Below are 13,369 nucleotides of genomic sequence, written 5' to 3'. Positions count from 1 at the left end.
ATGTTTCTGGTGCAATTCTCTAAAAATCTGCATTCAAATTTAAAAGTTCATTTTTTTAAATTTTTTTGATGTTCTGATGTTGTAGAAACTAAAAAAATGTAAGAAATCTCCCAAGGCTTAAGTTCTAAGCTCCATAACGCAACTTATTTTGATCGGATTTTGAAGTGGCATACCTCTAAATGTTTCTGGCGCAATTCTCTAAATACGTGCATCTAGATTTAGAAATTCATTTTTTTTAATTTTTTTTGTAATTTTTTTGATGTTATAATAATGTAGAAATTCGAAAAAATTAGGAAATGCTACAAGGCTGAAGTTTTAAACTCCATAACTCAACTTATCTTGATCAGATTTTGAAGTGGCAAACCTCTAAATGTTTCTGGCGTAATTCTCTAAAAATATGCATACAAATTTAGAAAATTTGTTTAATATATTTTTTTTTGTGATTCCCGTTACTCGTAGAGTAACTAGACTAGATTCGTTGAAAAGTATGTAGTCGATGCGGCCATGTCCGTCCGTCTGTCCGTATGAGCGCCTCGATCTCAGCTTCCAGAGACATAGACGCAGCGCAAGTTTGTGTCCAAATGTTGCCACGCCCACTCTAACGCCCACAAACTTTTCCCCAATTTCTACCGATATTCCAGAAAATGCTAACATTTTTCGTTTGCACTTCCACTAGCTGAGTAACGGGTATCTGATAGTCGGGGATATAGCATTCCCGACTATAGCATTCTATCTTGTTTTTTAAATCGAAATAACATGAAGATTATACCCGTCATAGGCATTAATACAAACTAAAACAATTCCAGCTCTCAAATTTGATTTTTCCGATCGAGGCCTCGTTAAGATTTTAAAAGAGCTATACAATAATTAGGAAATATATGATGTTGTAGTATGATTATTAAAATTACTTAAAAATCACAAATGATAGTCTTTCTAATGCAGAGACTGAAGGAAATTTTGTATAAGCTTCTTGACTTATATTAATATTTAAACCTTTAAAGGAAATGTTACGTCACAAAAAAGTTGAAAGGCGAATAAGAAACTGGAACTGGATTTTAAGTTAAATAGCTGAATGGATATATATAGAAATGCACTGTTTGGAGTCTTAAAACCAATTATCCAACTCATTTAACTGGATGATGAAAAATAAAACGATAAACTACAGATTAAAGTCTTGAGTTATACTAATAAAAAGTTTGCTACTAGCAAGTCCACTGACGGGCACAATTAACACAAAACAAATCGGATCAATTGCCTTGCATTCTAGACTTTCGAAAGCGAAAGAACGGCAGGAAAACGCTGGCCGATCAAAATTCCAAATATTTCTCAATATTTTTTACCGAGCGAAAATAGATTTTCATCTTGTTGGACTTTTGCTCTTGCTGCTTGTGGCTATTTTTGGCCGTGTATCTGACGGATACACACACACACACATAGCCAGCAAGAGTTCTGTGAGCAAAAAATAAATTGAATTTAGATTTAAGAAGCAAAAAGAAAAGCGCATAAATTTCACGAGAATGCATCTAAAGAGAGAATCGAGCGAAGCAGCTTTTGGGGAAATTTCGAGGGAAATTTTCGAGATCGCCGAGCAAAGTTGCGAAAGTGCTTTTCCACATATATATATAGATGTATATACATTTATTAATGGGAAATTTTTGAGGCGAGAAATTATTCAATACCGCGTTGGTGTGTGCCCCATGTGTGTGTGTGAGTTTTTCCGATTTTCCGATTTCCCGAGTGCCAGTGGCAGTGTGCGTGTGCGTTGGATCTTGGGGTCGCTTTCTGGGCTAAGCAACTTGGTCAGCATCAGTGTTCTCGGGGTTTCGACAGCGTATAGTGTGTTTGAAACGCTAAGGTTGGTCACGCCAGGATTTTCACCCGACAAGAAGAATTAACTCAAAAGAAATATAATTAAATCGCTCGCCTTGCTGCTAACCAAATTGGTATTTTCAACTGTTCTCGAGTGGATAAAAAAATTGTGAAAAGTGCATGGCATTCAAAATGATACATTTTGAATTTTCACCAAACCAAAAAATAAGGAAAACCTTGTTAAACTTAAATAATATGTGCATATGTATATGTGTCGATTAGCCTGGATATAAAATTCTACAAAAAGTTGAACGAGTGATGCAAACTTAAAAAAAGTGAAAAATGCTATAGCTATAAAATCGAATATCTTCAAAAAAAAATTTTATAAAACGATCCTAACTACTTGAAAATGGAGATCTTATGATCATTTTTCGGACATTTTAAAAATTCGCTTATAAGGAATTTTGTAACTAAATCTGACGGCACCAATACCATCCAAAGAATATCTGTGTGTGTGTGAGAGAAAAATTTTTTTGCACACACACTCATGAGTTTCATTCGGAAAGCTCCACACGAATGGGACACATATACATATGCACTTTACACACCTATGGCACGCACAATTTTCACACACACATACACTCGGCCGATAAAGTTTTTCTCGAGGAAAATTCTTTAAAATTAACTGCAGACAGACACCTGCCTGTCACACACACACACGCATTTATTTTTAACTCTGCCTGAAACTTATACGAAAAAGCTTTTCCGTCTAGCTTTCCGTGATCTCAGAAAACGAAGGCGGTCGAGAACTGTAGGTATTTATCCTTGAGATTGTTTTCGAGAGAGATATTTTGGAATATTTGAAATATTAGAGACGTAGACAATTCCCAGATGTGTGGATACATATCGTATCTATGTGGGAATACATATATGCATGGCATAGCCACCCACACAAAATTGGGGATATTAGAACACGTATTTCTTGCCATTCGTGAATGATTCCGAAGGCCACAAAGTTTGCCATCTTTAAGATACATATTCAAACTGATTGAAAGTCTAAGTACTTTTGGCAAGCGCCAACAAATCTTATGATGTGCTAAGAACATAGCTTTTCTACATATTATAAGATATTAAAAATCTTCATAGTAGAAATGCTTTATACCCCGTAAATCACCTTTTTAACTTTGCCCATATCCAGAAAATTTTAGGAGCAAAACACACATGCGCATCGAAAGACCTCCAAAAGATCGGCAACTACAACATAAATGACTTTGCCCCACTTTGGGTGGAATCAACATAGATACACGAATTCGAATTCGAACAGAATACGAATACGAATACGCCCACGCACCAAGTGACCCCAAAGAATTGAATACTTTTCAAATTGCAATCGGTGGCGAGCTATATGTGCGCGGTGTTTCGAAATAATAGGGGGAAACTCTAGAATTACATTTAGCACACAATGTCCAAAAAAGCATTTCTCCCATGCGTGTGTGCGAGTGGACTGGATATTTTTTCTCACATGCAAAAGCATATAAAGTTTATTTTTAACCCCACCGAATCGTGCAGCAAATAAACATATAGCTCACCGACGGATCCGGATTCGGATTCGGATTCTGAGTGGGCGTTTTGAAAATGGAGGAGGAAAATTACGTGAGATCTTTTGAATGCTCGGCGTAGCCAAACAAAATGTGTTTACATTTAATTTTCAAATTTATTGCACGAACACATATGCGCAGGGTATATGTACATATATTTAATTATACCTATAGCTAACATATAGAATGCGCTGGATCGTTTAGGATAAACCGATTTTGTCTTGCAGCGGAAACATAAAATTTCGGAAACTCACAGGAAAGAAAAAAACAAATGTATAGACAGAAGAAAGTTCCAAGTTCAAAAGATCTTTAATACTTAATTGGAATGTACTTACTGTTCTTTTGAAACTTGTGGGTTAAAAGAAGCTTTGATAAAATATAGTTTTCCTAGAAAAATTAAACGATAGAAAACTACGATTAGATTAGAATTAAGTAGCCATACTTAGACAATGATGATTTCCTATACTACTGATGATAACACATTACACTATTTATAATATAACAATATACGCTTTACGAAAAATTGTCTTATCGCTTCGGAAGAGCACTTTGCATTGTGAAAACCTAAGAAAATTGGTGACAAAGGATTCAGTGATTCAGCATACTCATTTGTAACTTTTGGCACAGTGCTTTTTCCAGTTTTCTTTCCTTGTAAGTCAAAAACAAAAACACAAACACCATGGACGCCATCAAGAAGAAGATGCAAGCGATGAAGCTTGAGAAGGATAATGCCATCGACAAGGCCGACACCTGCGAGAACCAAGCCAAGGATGCCAACTCCCGCGCCGACAAACTGAACGAGGAGGTGCGCGATCTGGAGAAGAAGTTCGTCCAGGTGGAGATCGATCTGGTCACCGCCAAGGAGCAGCTGGAGAAGGCCAACACCGAGCTGGAGGAGAAGGAGAAGCTCCTGACCTCCACCGAGTCCGAGGTGGCCACCCAGAACCGCAAGGTGCAACAGATTGAGGAGGATCTGGAGAAGTCCGAGGAGCGCTCGACCACCGCCCAACAGAAGCTGCTGGAGGCCACCCAGTCGGCCGATGAGAACAACCGCATGTGCAAGGTGCTGGAGAACCGTTCCCAGCAGGATGAGGAGCGCATGGACCAGCTGACCAACCAGCTGAAGGAGGCCCGCATGCTGGCTGAGGATGCCGATACCAAGTCCGACGAGGTCTCCCGCAAGCTGGCCTTCGTTGAAGACGAGCTGGAGGTGGCTGAGGATCGTGTCCGCTCCGGCGAGTCCAAGATCATGGAGCTGGAGGAGGAGCTCAAGGTGGGTCTTGCACTGAGAACTCAAGTGTCTTGCACGATCATTGATCTCAGACACCATTTAAAAGAAATCCCCCTGTTCCCAAACCGATATTCATTGCATTTTCCCAACTAACCAGGTTGTCGGCAACTCCCTGAAGTCCCTGGAGGTGTCCGAGGAGAAGGCCAACCAGCGCGTGGAGGAGTTCAAGCGCGAGATGAAGACCCTGTCCATCAAGTTGAAGGAGGCCGAGCAGCGCGCCGAGCACGCCGAGAAGCAAGTGAAGCGCCTGCAGAAGGAGGTCGACAGGCTAGAGGGTATGTATCCAAGTCCTAGCCCAACCCGTGGCACACCACTCAGCCATTTTCCGAGGTGGTATCTCTCCACGGGACACCGGAGATGCTGTCCACAGGAAGTGGTCCGCCACGAACGGCCGGATCGCTGGCTTCGACTAATGCTCGCATTGTATTTATCGCCATAAGGATATTTATTAATAATCGTACTTAGTACTCTGCTTTCATTAATTGACGTTCCACATCCACACATCTCGCTCTCGCCCACTTTGATTATCTCTATATATATTTGTATAAATGAACAACAAACAAATGCTTTTTGCAGACCGTCTCTTCAATGAGAAGGAAAAATACAAAGCAATCTGCGACGATTTGGACCAGACATTTGCCGAACTTACTGGATATTAAAAAAAATCACAAACAGAACTCACACAGAGCCCCAAAACCCCCCAATCCCCTCCTCCCTCAAAAAAAAAAGAAGACAAAACACTTTCAGTACATCCCGAACATCCCACACAGTTTATTATATATATGTATATATATATTCTATTTTTGGAACGATTCCCCGACAGTTTCAGTGTATTTACCACCCAGCCCAACACGCCACACTTCTCTATACACTGTAAATAATCTGTTTAGTCTCGCTTGAATGTGGCCACACCCACACAACCAGTTCCCTACGCCAGTACACTGTAAAAATAAGTTCAGATCAAGCCAAACCAAGTTGCAACTGTAGTTAATACAGGTGAATTTATCAATGTACATATTGTTGTTTGTATGCCAGATTCTTACCCGTGTTGATGTGGCATGACCTCTTGACCCATCTCGCCTAGCACTCTATCTCAGTCTATGTCTCTCTGTCTCTCTCTCTCTCTCTCTGCTCGTCGATCATCAGTAAAAGTCCAAAGACCAAGTCCATCACTCAATGGCTTTCGTTCCGAGCCTTGGTCGAGTGAATCTCTCATTTCCGCCCGAGCCAAGGATTGCTGCAACGATTGGTTGGATAGATCATGGCCAGATCCCGTAGAGCATCCCATAGATAGACCTACCACCCCCCTCCCAAAAAGAGCCCACGCACAGAACCGCTGACTAACCCAAAAAACCTAGAAACGCCTGCCAGAACAGCGCGCCACTAATCCCAATCAAAGCTCCATAAACTTGGCACACCTACTCGTATGTGGTGTGAAGTTTGAGTGTTTTTCGTTCGATTCCAATGTTGAAAAACCATATTTTTGAACACCTTCTAACGCATTTCAATCCACAATTTGCACTCCGCAGACGAGTTGGGCATCAACAAGGACAGGTACAAGTCCCTGGCCGACGAGATGGACTCCACATTCGCCGAGTTGGCTGGCTACTAAGTTGGCCAACAGTCCCATATCTATACCAAATCCACACCAACATCGAGCGGCAGCAGCGGAGGAGGATGAACCTGAAGATGGAGATGGAGACGACGATGGAGACTCTACTAATTGTAAACGAACATCTCAGATTGATTTGGCCAGCACGAAGATCGGCGGCCGCAGATATGTACATACCAAGAACAACATCCATTGTGTATGCAATTCTTTATAAATCTATATATTTCATAATAAATAAATAACAACAACAACCAGATCAACAACAGCAACAAAAGCAACAAGCATAGATTGTGTAGCACCGCGGATTTGTTTTATAAAAAGTCAAATTACCTAGAGTAAAAAGTAGCAGAATGTATAAAGCACCCCCAAACAAGAACACGAATTTTGTATTTTTAAAGTCAATGTTTAAAAATATTAAGAAGCGCTTGCAGTCAGGCAATGAGAGCGAGAGAGATAGAGAGAGTGCCCAGGACAGAGACGGGGCTAAAAATTTAAAACTTTAAGAACGAAGCCTGCTTTACTTTCAGTTTATATCTTACAATTACACCACAAACAAAAAACACCCACAAAAAAAGTATAAAAAAATTTATAAAAACTTTGCTAAAAAAAAATTATATGTTTGATGTTTGCTTTCAATGATGAACAAACCCGATTTTCTTTGCCCGTCAGCGAAACGCGCTGAAGCTTACCACAAATTTGGCGGATATGCAAAGATGTCTTCAGTTTTTTCCAATGATTTCTCGCACTCTTGGGAAACCCCATGGATGCTGGAGCCGAAATAACCACGTCCGAAGTGCGTCACCACTTCATCGACGACGGATCACGATCCGCAAATCGAGGCCTTCATTGCAACATCGCTAGCATCCGCTAATTGTCAAAGCAATGAATAATGAAAGTTCAGATACTTTTGTACACATGTGCATAGTATATGTATCTTTGCTGATGTCCTCAGGGCGATTTCTAGAGATCAATTGTGGATGTGGGCAGCTCGCCGTATGACCATCAATAATCGAGGTGATCGAGTTCGAGATGGGGGCTGCTCTCTTGGCTAAATGCCTTTCTTATAAATTAAACTCGCATTCAATTCCCCCATCTGGCCACCGGCCATTTCTCTTCGCCATAAAATAGTTATTAAAACTTTAAGTGGTGTATTTAAGTGCCCACTAAAAGCTGCAGTCATCATTTACATAATTTACATTATGGCAGATATGTTTACCTCATGAAAGCTTGGCATCAACTTGAAGAAAAAGAAAGAGTCATTTCGAGTTGTTTTTAGCCTTGTTAGAAAGAGTTCTGCAATATGATACAATTTTATATCTCTACTAAGAAGGAATATATAGAATGGTTGTGGCTTGGAATAATTTATGAATTGCTATCTTTCGGATTACGTAGAAGTTGAAATGTAAATGATTAACTTATACTTCTTAGTTAACTGAATTCAGAAAGTCATTTTTCACACATCGGAGAATATCCAAATGAACATGGCACAGCCAGCACACCCATCTCCATTTCATTTTTAGTTTAAGCCACCAGTTTTCGCTTCAATTGACAGCCGCGTCAATTACCTAAGTCTGGGCCAATTCGGATGGAGTGCAAACAGTGGGTCGGACCACAAAAGCGGCGAGTGGAGCGCTGATGCCGATGAAAAGCCCAATGACTTACATTTGCCCAGAGCCAAGCGAAGGAGAAAGTGAAATTTTGCATTTCTCGGCGGCCGGCAGCAACAACAATGGGTCTTCGGTCTTCGGTCTTCAGTCTCGTCTGGTCTGGTCTGGGCCATTGCCATTGGCACGGCATTGGAGTGGTGCGGAGGGAGGCGAGGCGAGGAGGAACCCAGCGAGCGGAGTGGACCAGGCCCAAAGTCAAGCTCAGAGCTTCAGTCGTGGTTTACAGCTCGACCCAAGCGAACGGACGTCTTTGAAAAGCGGACGCGGCAAAAACCGCACGGAAAACGCAACGAAATCGAAAGTGTTCACCTAAACCACGCGACTTGAATCGCCAAGTGCTTTGCGAGGCGGGGGCAATATACCCATCCGTAAACATTACGTGTCACCATGCCGCCGGCTGGTCAACAACTCCGGCTTACGGCCCTTGTTTATCTGGCATTAGGTATTACACTCTTATGCAATGGCAGCGATGGTGAAACTAGGCAAAAATACGCCAATGAATCACTCGCAGTCGCGGACGATCCAGCTCCCGTTTGGTCGCAGTTTCTCGAAGATTACGTCTTAAGGTGGGTTTCAGGAGGCTGGGCTAGGGCAACACCATTCATCCAATTCTTCCCACGCGTTTTACAGCCAAGGCAGCAGTAGCAGTGGCAGTGGCAGTCAGCGAAAGTCCAAAGACCTGCCTTATATGGGCGGGGATATGGGCATCAATGGACCGCTCAGCTATCACTCATCCGCCTACAAGCGACCCGGCAACAACATCTACATCACCAGGAGGATCGGCGAGGCGGTGGAGCTGGAGCCGCATCTGCGAAAGCCCGTGGAGAGTCAGAGTCCCATTGTGAATCCCCAGTTCCGACCCATGACCAACCAGATGCTGCACCAGCAGCACCAACAGATGCAGCAGCAGCAGCAACAGCAACAGCAGCAGCAACAGTTGCAGCAACGCCAGCAACCGGGTTTCCTGCAGCAACTCTTTGGCATAGGTGGCAGTGGCGGTGGTGGTGGTGGTGTTGGTGGTGGTGTTGGTGTTGGTGTTGGTGGTGGTAATCCTACCCAGCACCAGCAGCATGTGCGCCCGGTGCCGCTGCAGCAGCAGCAAGTGCAACAGATACAGCAGCAACACCCGCAACAGCAGCATCTTGTGGGCGGTCAGCCGACAACTTTCCGAGCTGTCTCCGAAAATGATCTTTATCTCTTGGGAGCCATTGAAAAGCTGGTGTATCGAGTGGGTAAGTCTGAAGTCATACCTCCAAATTCATGGACAAATTAAAGTCTAAGCCAACACCCATAGATTACCTAGAAAGTCGCGTGCGGCGTTCGGAGCAGCTGATCTACTACCTGATGGCCGGGAACAATCAGAAGGAGGTGAAGGATCCCTGTCCCGCGAACTTCACTCGCATCAGCGACAACTGCTACTACATCAACAGCCAGCAGCAGGTGAACTGGAAGACGGCCAACTCCGCCTGCAAGGGTCTAAACTCCCACCTGGCCGAGTTCGAGAAGGTCTCGGAGAATGAGGAGATCATGGCCTATCTGCTGAACCAGCCGGCGCATCGTGGTCGCGATTACTGGCTGGGCGGTCTCAACCCTGGCCTCCTCTGGATCTGGTCCAACTCGGCCAAGCCAGTGAATCCCAACATGAATCTCACATCCATTGCGATGGCCCAGAAGGGGGAGAACTCTACGGCCGCCAATCTGGTGGACAGTTCGGAGCAGGCGGCAGAGGAGGCGGCCGGCGAGGATGTGCTGAACAACACGGTCCAAATAGAGGGCAAGGGTCGCTGCCTACGGCTGAGCTATAATGCCGGGAAGCACAGCTATGTGTACTATGGACAGGAGTGCACCTCGCGGCACTACTACATCTGCGAGCACGAGGACAAGACGCTGGACAACAAGATCAAGAAGATCACCCGCGAGCTGAAGCTGTTCGAGTGAGGATGGGATGGGATGCAATTGGATGCAATCCAATCCGATCCTCATGTGATACTTCCAGTTACCTAGCCATATATATCGCATAATTTCGAATGAATTTATTCTTGTGTTACACATTAAATATTTATAAATATTTATACAATTATTAAACATACCGGATAGTTTTCAAAACGTTTTAAGGATACTTTGTTCTTGCACAGCGAAGCTTTAAGGGATTTCTCCAAAGAAAATAAAAACAAGGATATTAAACAAAATCGATACTGGAACTGGGTTCCGTTTGCTATAAGCGGAAGGTATACACAGAGATCAACGCTAGTCCGGATAAAGGTAGTCCTGCAGAATGTTCTGGAAGGCTATCTTGATCTTGCCGCGATCACGCCCGTTCAGCTTTTGGATGTCGGGCAGGAGGCTCATTAGAAACATGGCATCCGGATCGGTCTTGCAGTCGCACAGCTCCGCACCGCCGTTGGACACGGAACCGCTTGACGGATTGTTGGCTTCCAGACGCACAGGAAGCGCAGAAGGCGGCGCCTGTGGATGTCCTACATGCACGTGGCTGTGCCCGTGGCGTTGACTCAAGTAGCTACTGCTACTGCTAGCACTAACACTACTACTGGGCGCCATCGGGGTGGCCACTGCCGAGGTGGATGGAGTGGGCAGTTCCGCTTCGGACAAGCCACCAGTTCCTGGAACGCCTCCTCCTCCGGGGTGCGTTGTTGTGCTGACCAGATCTACGGGCTTGCTGAAAGTGGGTCGCACAAAGGAAATATTTGGATGGGCAATCGGCTGCGCTGAGTAGTTCACTCCGGCCACTGCTGCAGTTGGAGCTTGAAGTTCCTGACGGCCAACTCCGCCTGCAAGGGTCTAAACTCCCACCTGGCCGAGTTCGAGAAGGTCTCGGAGAATGAGGAGATCATGGCCTATCTGCTGAACCAGCCGGCGCATCGTGGTCGCGATTACTGGCTGGGCGGTCTCAACCCTGGCCTCCTCTGGATCTGGTCCAACTCGGCCAAGCCAGTGAATCCCAACATGAATCTCACATCCATTGCGATGGCCCAGAAGGGGGAGAACTCTACGGCCGCCAATCTGGTGGACAGTTCGGAGCAGGCGGCAGAGGAGGCGGCCGGCGAGGATGTGCTGAACAACACGGTCCAAATAGAGGGCAAGGGTCGCTGCCTACGGCTGAGCTATAATGCCGGGAAGCACAGCTATGTGTACTATGGACAGGAGTGCACCTCGCGGCACTACTACATCTGCGAGCACGAGGACAAGACGCTGGACAACAAGATCAAGAAGATCACCCGCGAGCTGAAGCTGTTCGAGTGAGGATGGGATGGGATGCAATTGGATGCAATCCAATCCGATCCTCATGTGATACTTCCAGTTACCTAGCCATATATATCGCATAATTTCGAATGAATTTATTCTTGTGTTACACATTAAATATTTATAAATATTTATACAATTATTAAACATACCGGATAGTTTTCAAAACGTTTTAAGGATACTTTGTTCTTGCACAGCGAAGCTTTAAGGGATTTCTCCAAAGAAAATAAAAACAAGGATATTAAACAAAATCGATACTGGAACTGGGTTCCGTTTGCTATAAGCGGAAGGTATACACAGAGATCAACGCTAGTCCGGATAAAGGTAGTCCTGCAGAATGTTCTGGAAGGCTATCTTGATCTTGCCGCGATCACGCCCGTTCAGCTTTTGGATGTCGGGCAGGAGGCTCATTAGAAACATGGCATCCGGATCGGTCTTGCAGTCGCACAGCTCCGCACCGCCGTTGGACACGGAACCGCTTGACGGATTGTTGGCTTCCAGACGCACAGGAAGCGCAGAAGGCGGCGCCTGTGGATGTCCTACATGCACGTGGCTGTGCCCGTGGCGTTGACTCAAGTAGCTACTGCTACTGCTAGCACTAACACTACTACTGGGCGCCATCGGGGTGGCCACTGCCGAGGTGGATGGAGTGGGCAGTTCCGCTTCGGACAAGCCACCAGTTCCTGGAACGCCTCCTCCTCCGGGGTGCGTTGTTGTGCTGACCAGATCTACGGGCTTGCTGAAAGTGGGTCGCACAAAGGAAATATTTGGATGGGCAATCGGCTGCGCTGAGTAGTTCACTCCGGCCACTGCTGCAGTTGGAGCTTGAAGTTCCTGGGAACGTGGACGAATAGCGCCACGCATCTCGTCGTGGTAGGCGCGCATTTGCACACGACCGGAGTGCATTCTGCTGGCGTGCGAATGCTGGTTAGCATAACGACGCTGGGACTCCGCCGATGAAGAACTTGAAGTGGGCGCCATCTTGTGCAGGTCTTGGTCTTCCTGTTCATCCTCTTCTGGCTCGTGTGCCTCTTGTTCGTAGTCATCCACCGGCTCCTCGCACTCAGACTTGATGTCGTTGCCGTCCAATTGGCTGTGGAAACGGCTGTTGCGCTGCTGCTCCTCCTCCATGATGTCATCGAGCTCGGAGTTGTTATGCTCCGCCTCGTCAAAATAGTCCAGATAGTTGTCCAGCTGCTGAGCTGGTGGCGACTGGTGGGCGGAGGGTGTGGGCTGGCCACCAATACTGCTGCTGCCCGGAATGGTCACTGAACGCTCGCGCTGCATACGACTGGAAAGGTTGGAGAGGTGTGCCAGTGCGTCCTGCACCTGAGTGTCCAGCGACTTGGGCTGCTGGTGCTTCTTGCGTAGATACGGATGCAGGAAGAACATGCGGTCGAAGTAGGACCAGCAGGGAGGCACCTTCTCCTCCAGATAATTGGTGTACTCCCGCCGGAACGAGATGCGCAGATTGGTCCACTTAGCCAGGCTGGCGCCCGGATTCTTTTCCAGCTTCAAATCCACCTCGCGCCAAAAGTTCTCCACGTACGGCCGGCAAAAGTAGTATTTGTGCCGTGGATTGTAGATGGCCTCGTCGCGCTGCACAATTTCGATTAGTTTGAAGACCTTATAACAAAAATATGTTAATCAAATATTTTTCAAATTGCATCTTCGTGCAAATACCTCCTCCGTTAGCCAGCGGGATGCACTGCAGCTGGCGTTGGGATTACTGGACACGAACTGGCTACCCGCGAAGTCGGTCGTCATCATGGGTGGGCTGTGGCTCCAAGGCAGTCGCTCCGATAGGTTAACTTTCAGGTGACTTATTCAGCGCTCGACATAACTTTTGCGAAATATTTTTTTTATTGTTTTTCCCAAGTGTTCTTTTAAGTGCTGTCGCTGGTTCCGCAGCGAACCAAGCAGGCGGCGGAACTGGTTCCGCAACACAGAAGCTTTTGCGAACTATTAGGTTTATGCGCGTTCCCGAATTTCAAACATGACGAGTTTCAGTAAATATTCGAATGCAAAGGTATTCTCATTAAAAATTGTTTAATATAAGATATAAGATATTTCTTGGAATTGAGCAGATTTAGTAATGGTTTTAAAGCCCATGTCAAGATGTATATAAATG

At 45.3% G+C, this 13,369-nt stretch overlaps 3 protein-coding genes across 5 annotated transcripts; 2 read left to right on the top strand and 1 right to left on the bottom strand.

Annotated features, from left to right (window-relative positions):
• Window positions 1-1,662: 1,662 nt before the first annotated feature.
• Window positions 1,663-6,579, top strand: LOC6553042 (tropomyosin-2). 2 transcript variants are annotated; one of them, XM_001979994.3, is made up of 4 exons: window positions 1,663-1,855; window positions 4,035-4,680; window positions 4,796-4,973; window positions 6,228-6,579. In XM_001979994.3, the coding sequence occupies exons 2-4, from the start codon at window positions 4,087-4,089 to the stop codon at window positions 6,308-6,310; spliced, it is 855 nt and encodes a 284-aa protein (XP_001980030.1). In that variant the 5' UTR covers window positions 1,663-1,855; window positions 4,035-4,086; the 3' UTR covers window positions 6,311-6,579. The 2 variants fall into 2 exon arrangements, with proteins under 2 accessions (XP_001980030.1, XP_015009785.1); XM_015154299.2 differs by lacking the exon at window positions 6,228-6,579 and adding an exon at window positions 5,275-5,402.
• A 1,598-nt stretch (window positions 6,580-8,177) lies between these two features.
• Window positions 8,178-10,168, top strand: LOC6553043 (mastermind-like protein 2). The gene is made up of 3 exons (XM_001979995.3): window positions 8,178-8,543; window positions 8,608-9,209; window positions 9,272-10,168. Exons 1-3 carry the CDS (start codon window positions 8,365-8,367, stop codon window positions 9,913-9,915), a joined length of 1,425 nt encoding a protein of 474 aa, XP_001980031.1. The 5' UTR covers window positions 8,178-8,364; the 3' UTR covers window positions 9,916-10,168.
• Window positions 9,996-13,179, bottom strand: LOC6553046. Of its 2 annotated transcripts, XM_015154686.2 has the most exons (3): window positions 12,922-13,179; window positions 11,916-12,864; window positions 9,996-10,613 (listed from the first exon to the last, which is right to left on the bottom strand). In XM_015154686.2, exons 1-3 carry the CDS (start codon window positions 13,006-13,008, stop codon window positions 10,225-10,227), a joined length of 1,425 nt encoding a protein of 474 aa, XP_015010172.1. In that variant the 5' UTR covers window positions 13,009-13,179; the 3' UTR covers window positions 9,996-10,224. The 2 variants fall into 2 exon arrangements, with proteins under 2 accessions (XP_015010172.1, XP_001980034.1); XM_001979998.3 differs by lacking the exon at window positions 9,996-10,613 and having other exon boundaries at window positions 11,319-12,864.
• Between the last annotated feature and the right edge of the window lie 190 nt (window positions 13,180-13,369).

Source organism: Drosophila erecta, unplaced genomic scaffold (assembly GCF_003286155.1).
Source record: "Drosophila erecta strain 14021-0224.00,06,07 unplaced genomic scaffold, DereRS2 tig00000000-arrow-pilon, whole genome shotgun sequence".
Lineage (NCBI taxonomy): Eukaryota > Metazoa > Arthropoda > Insecta > Diptera > Drosophilidae > Drosophila > Drosophila erecta.
The sequence above is the reverse complement of the archived record's forward strand: the minus strand, read 5'-3'. Positions and strand labels throughout refer to the sequence as shown.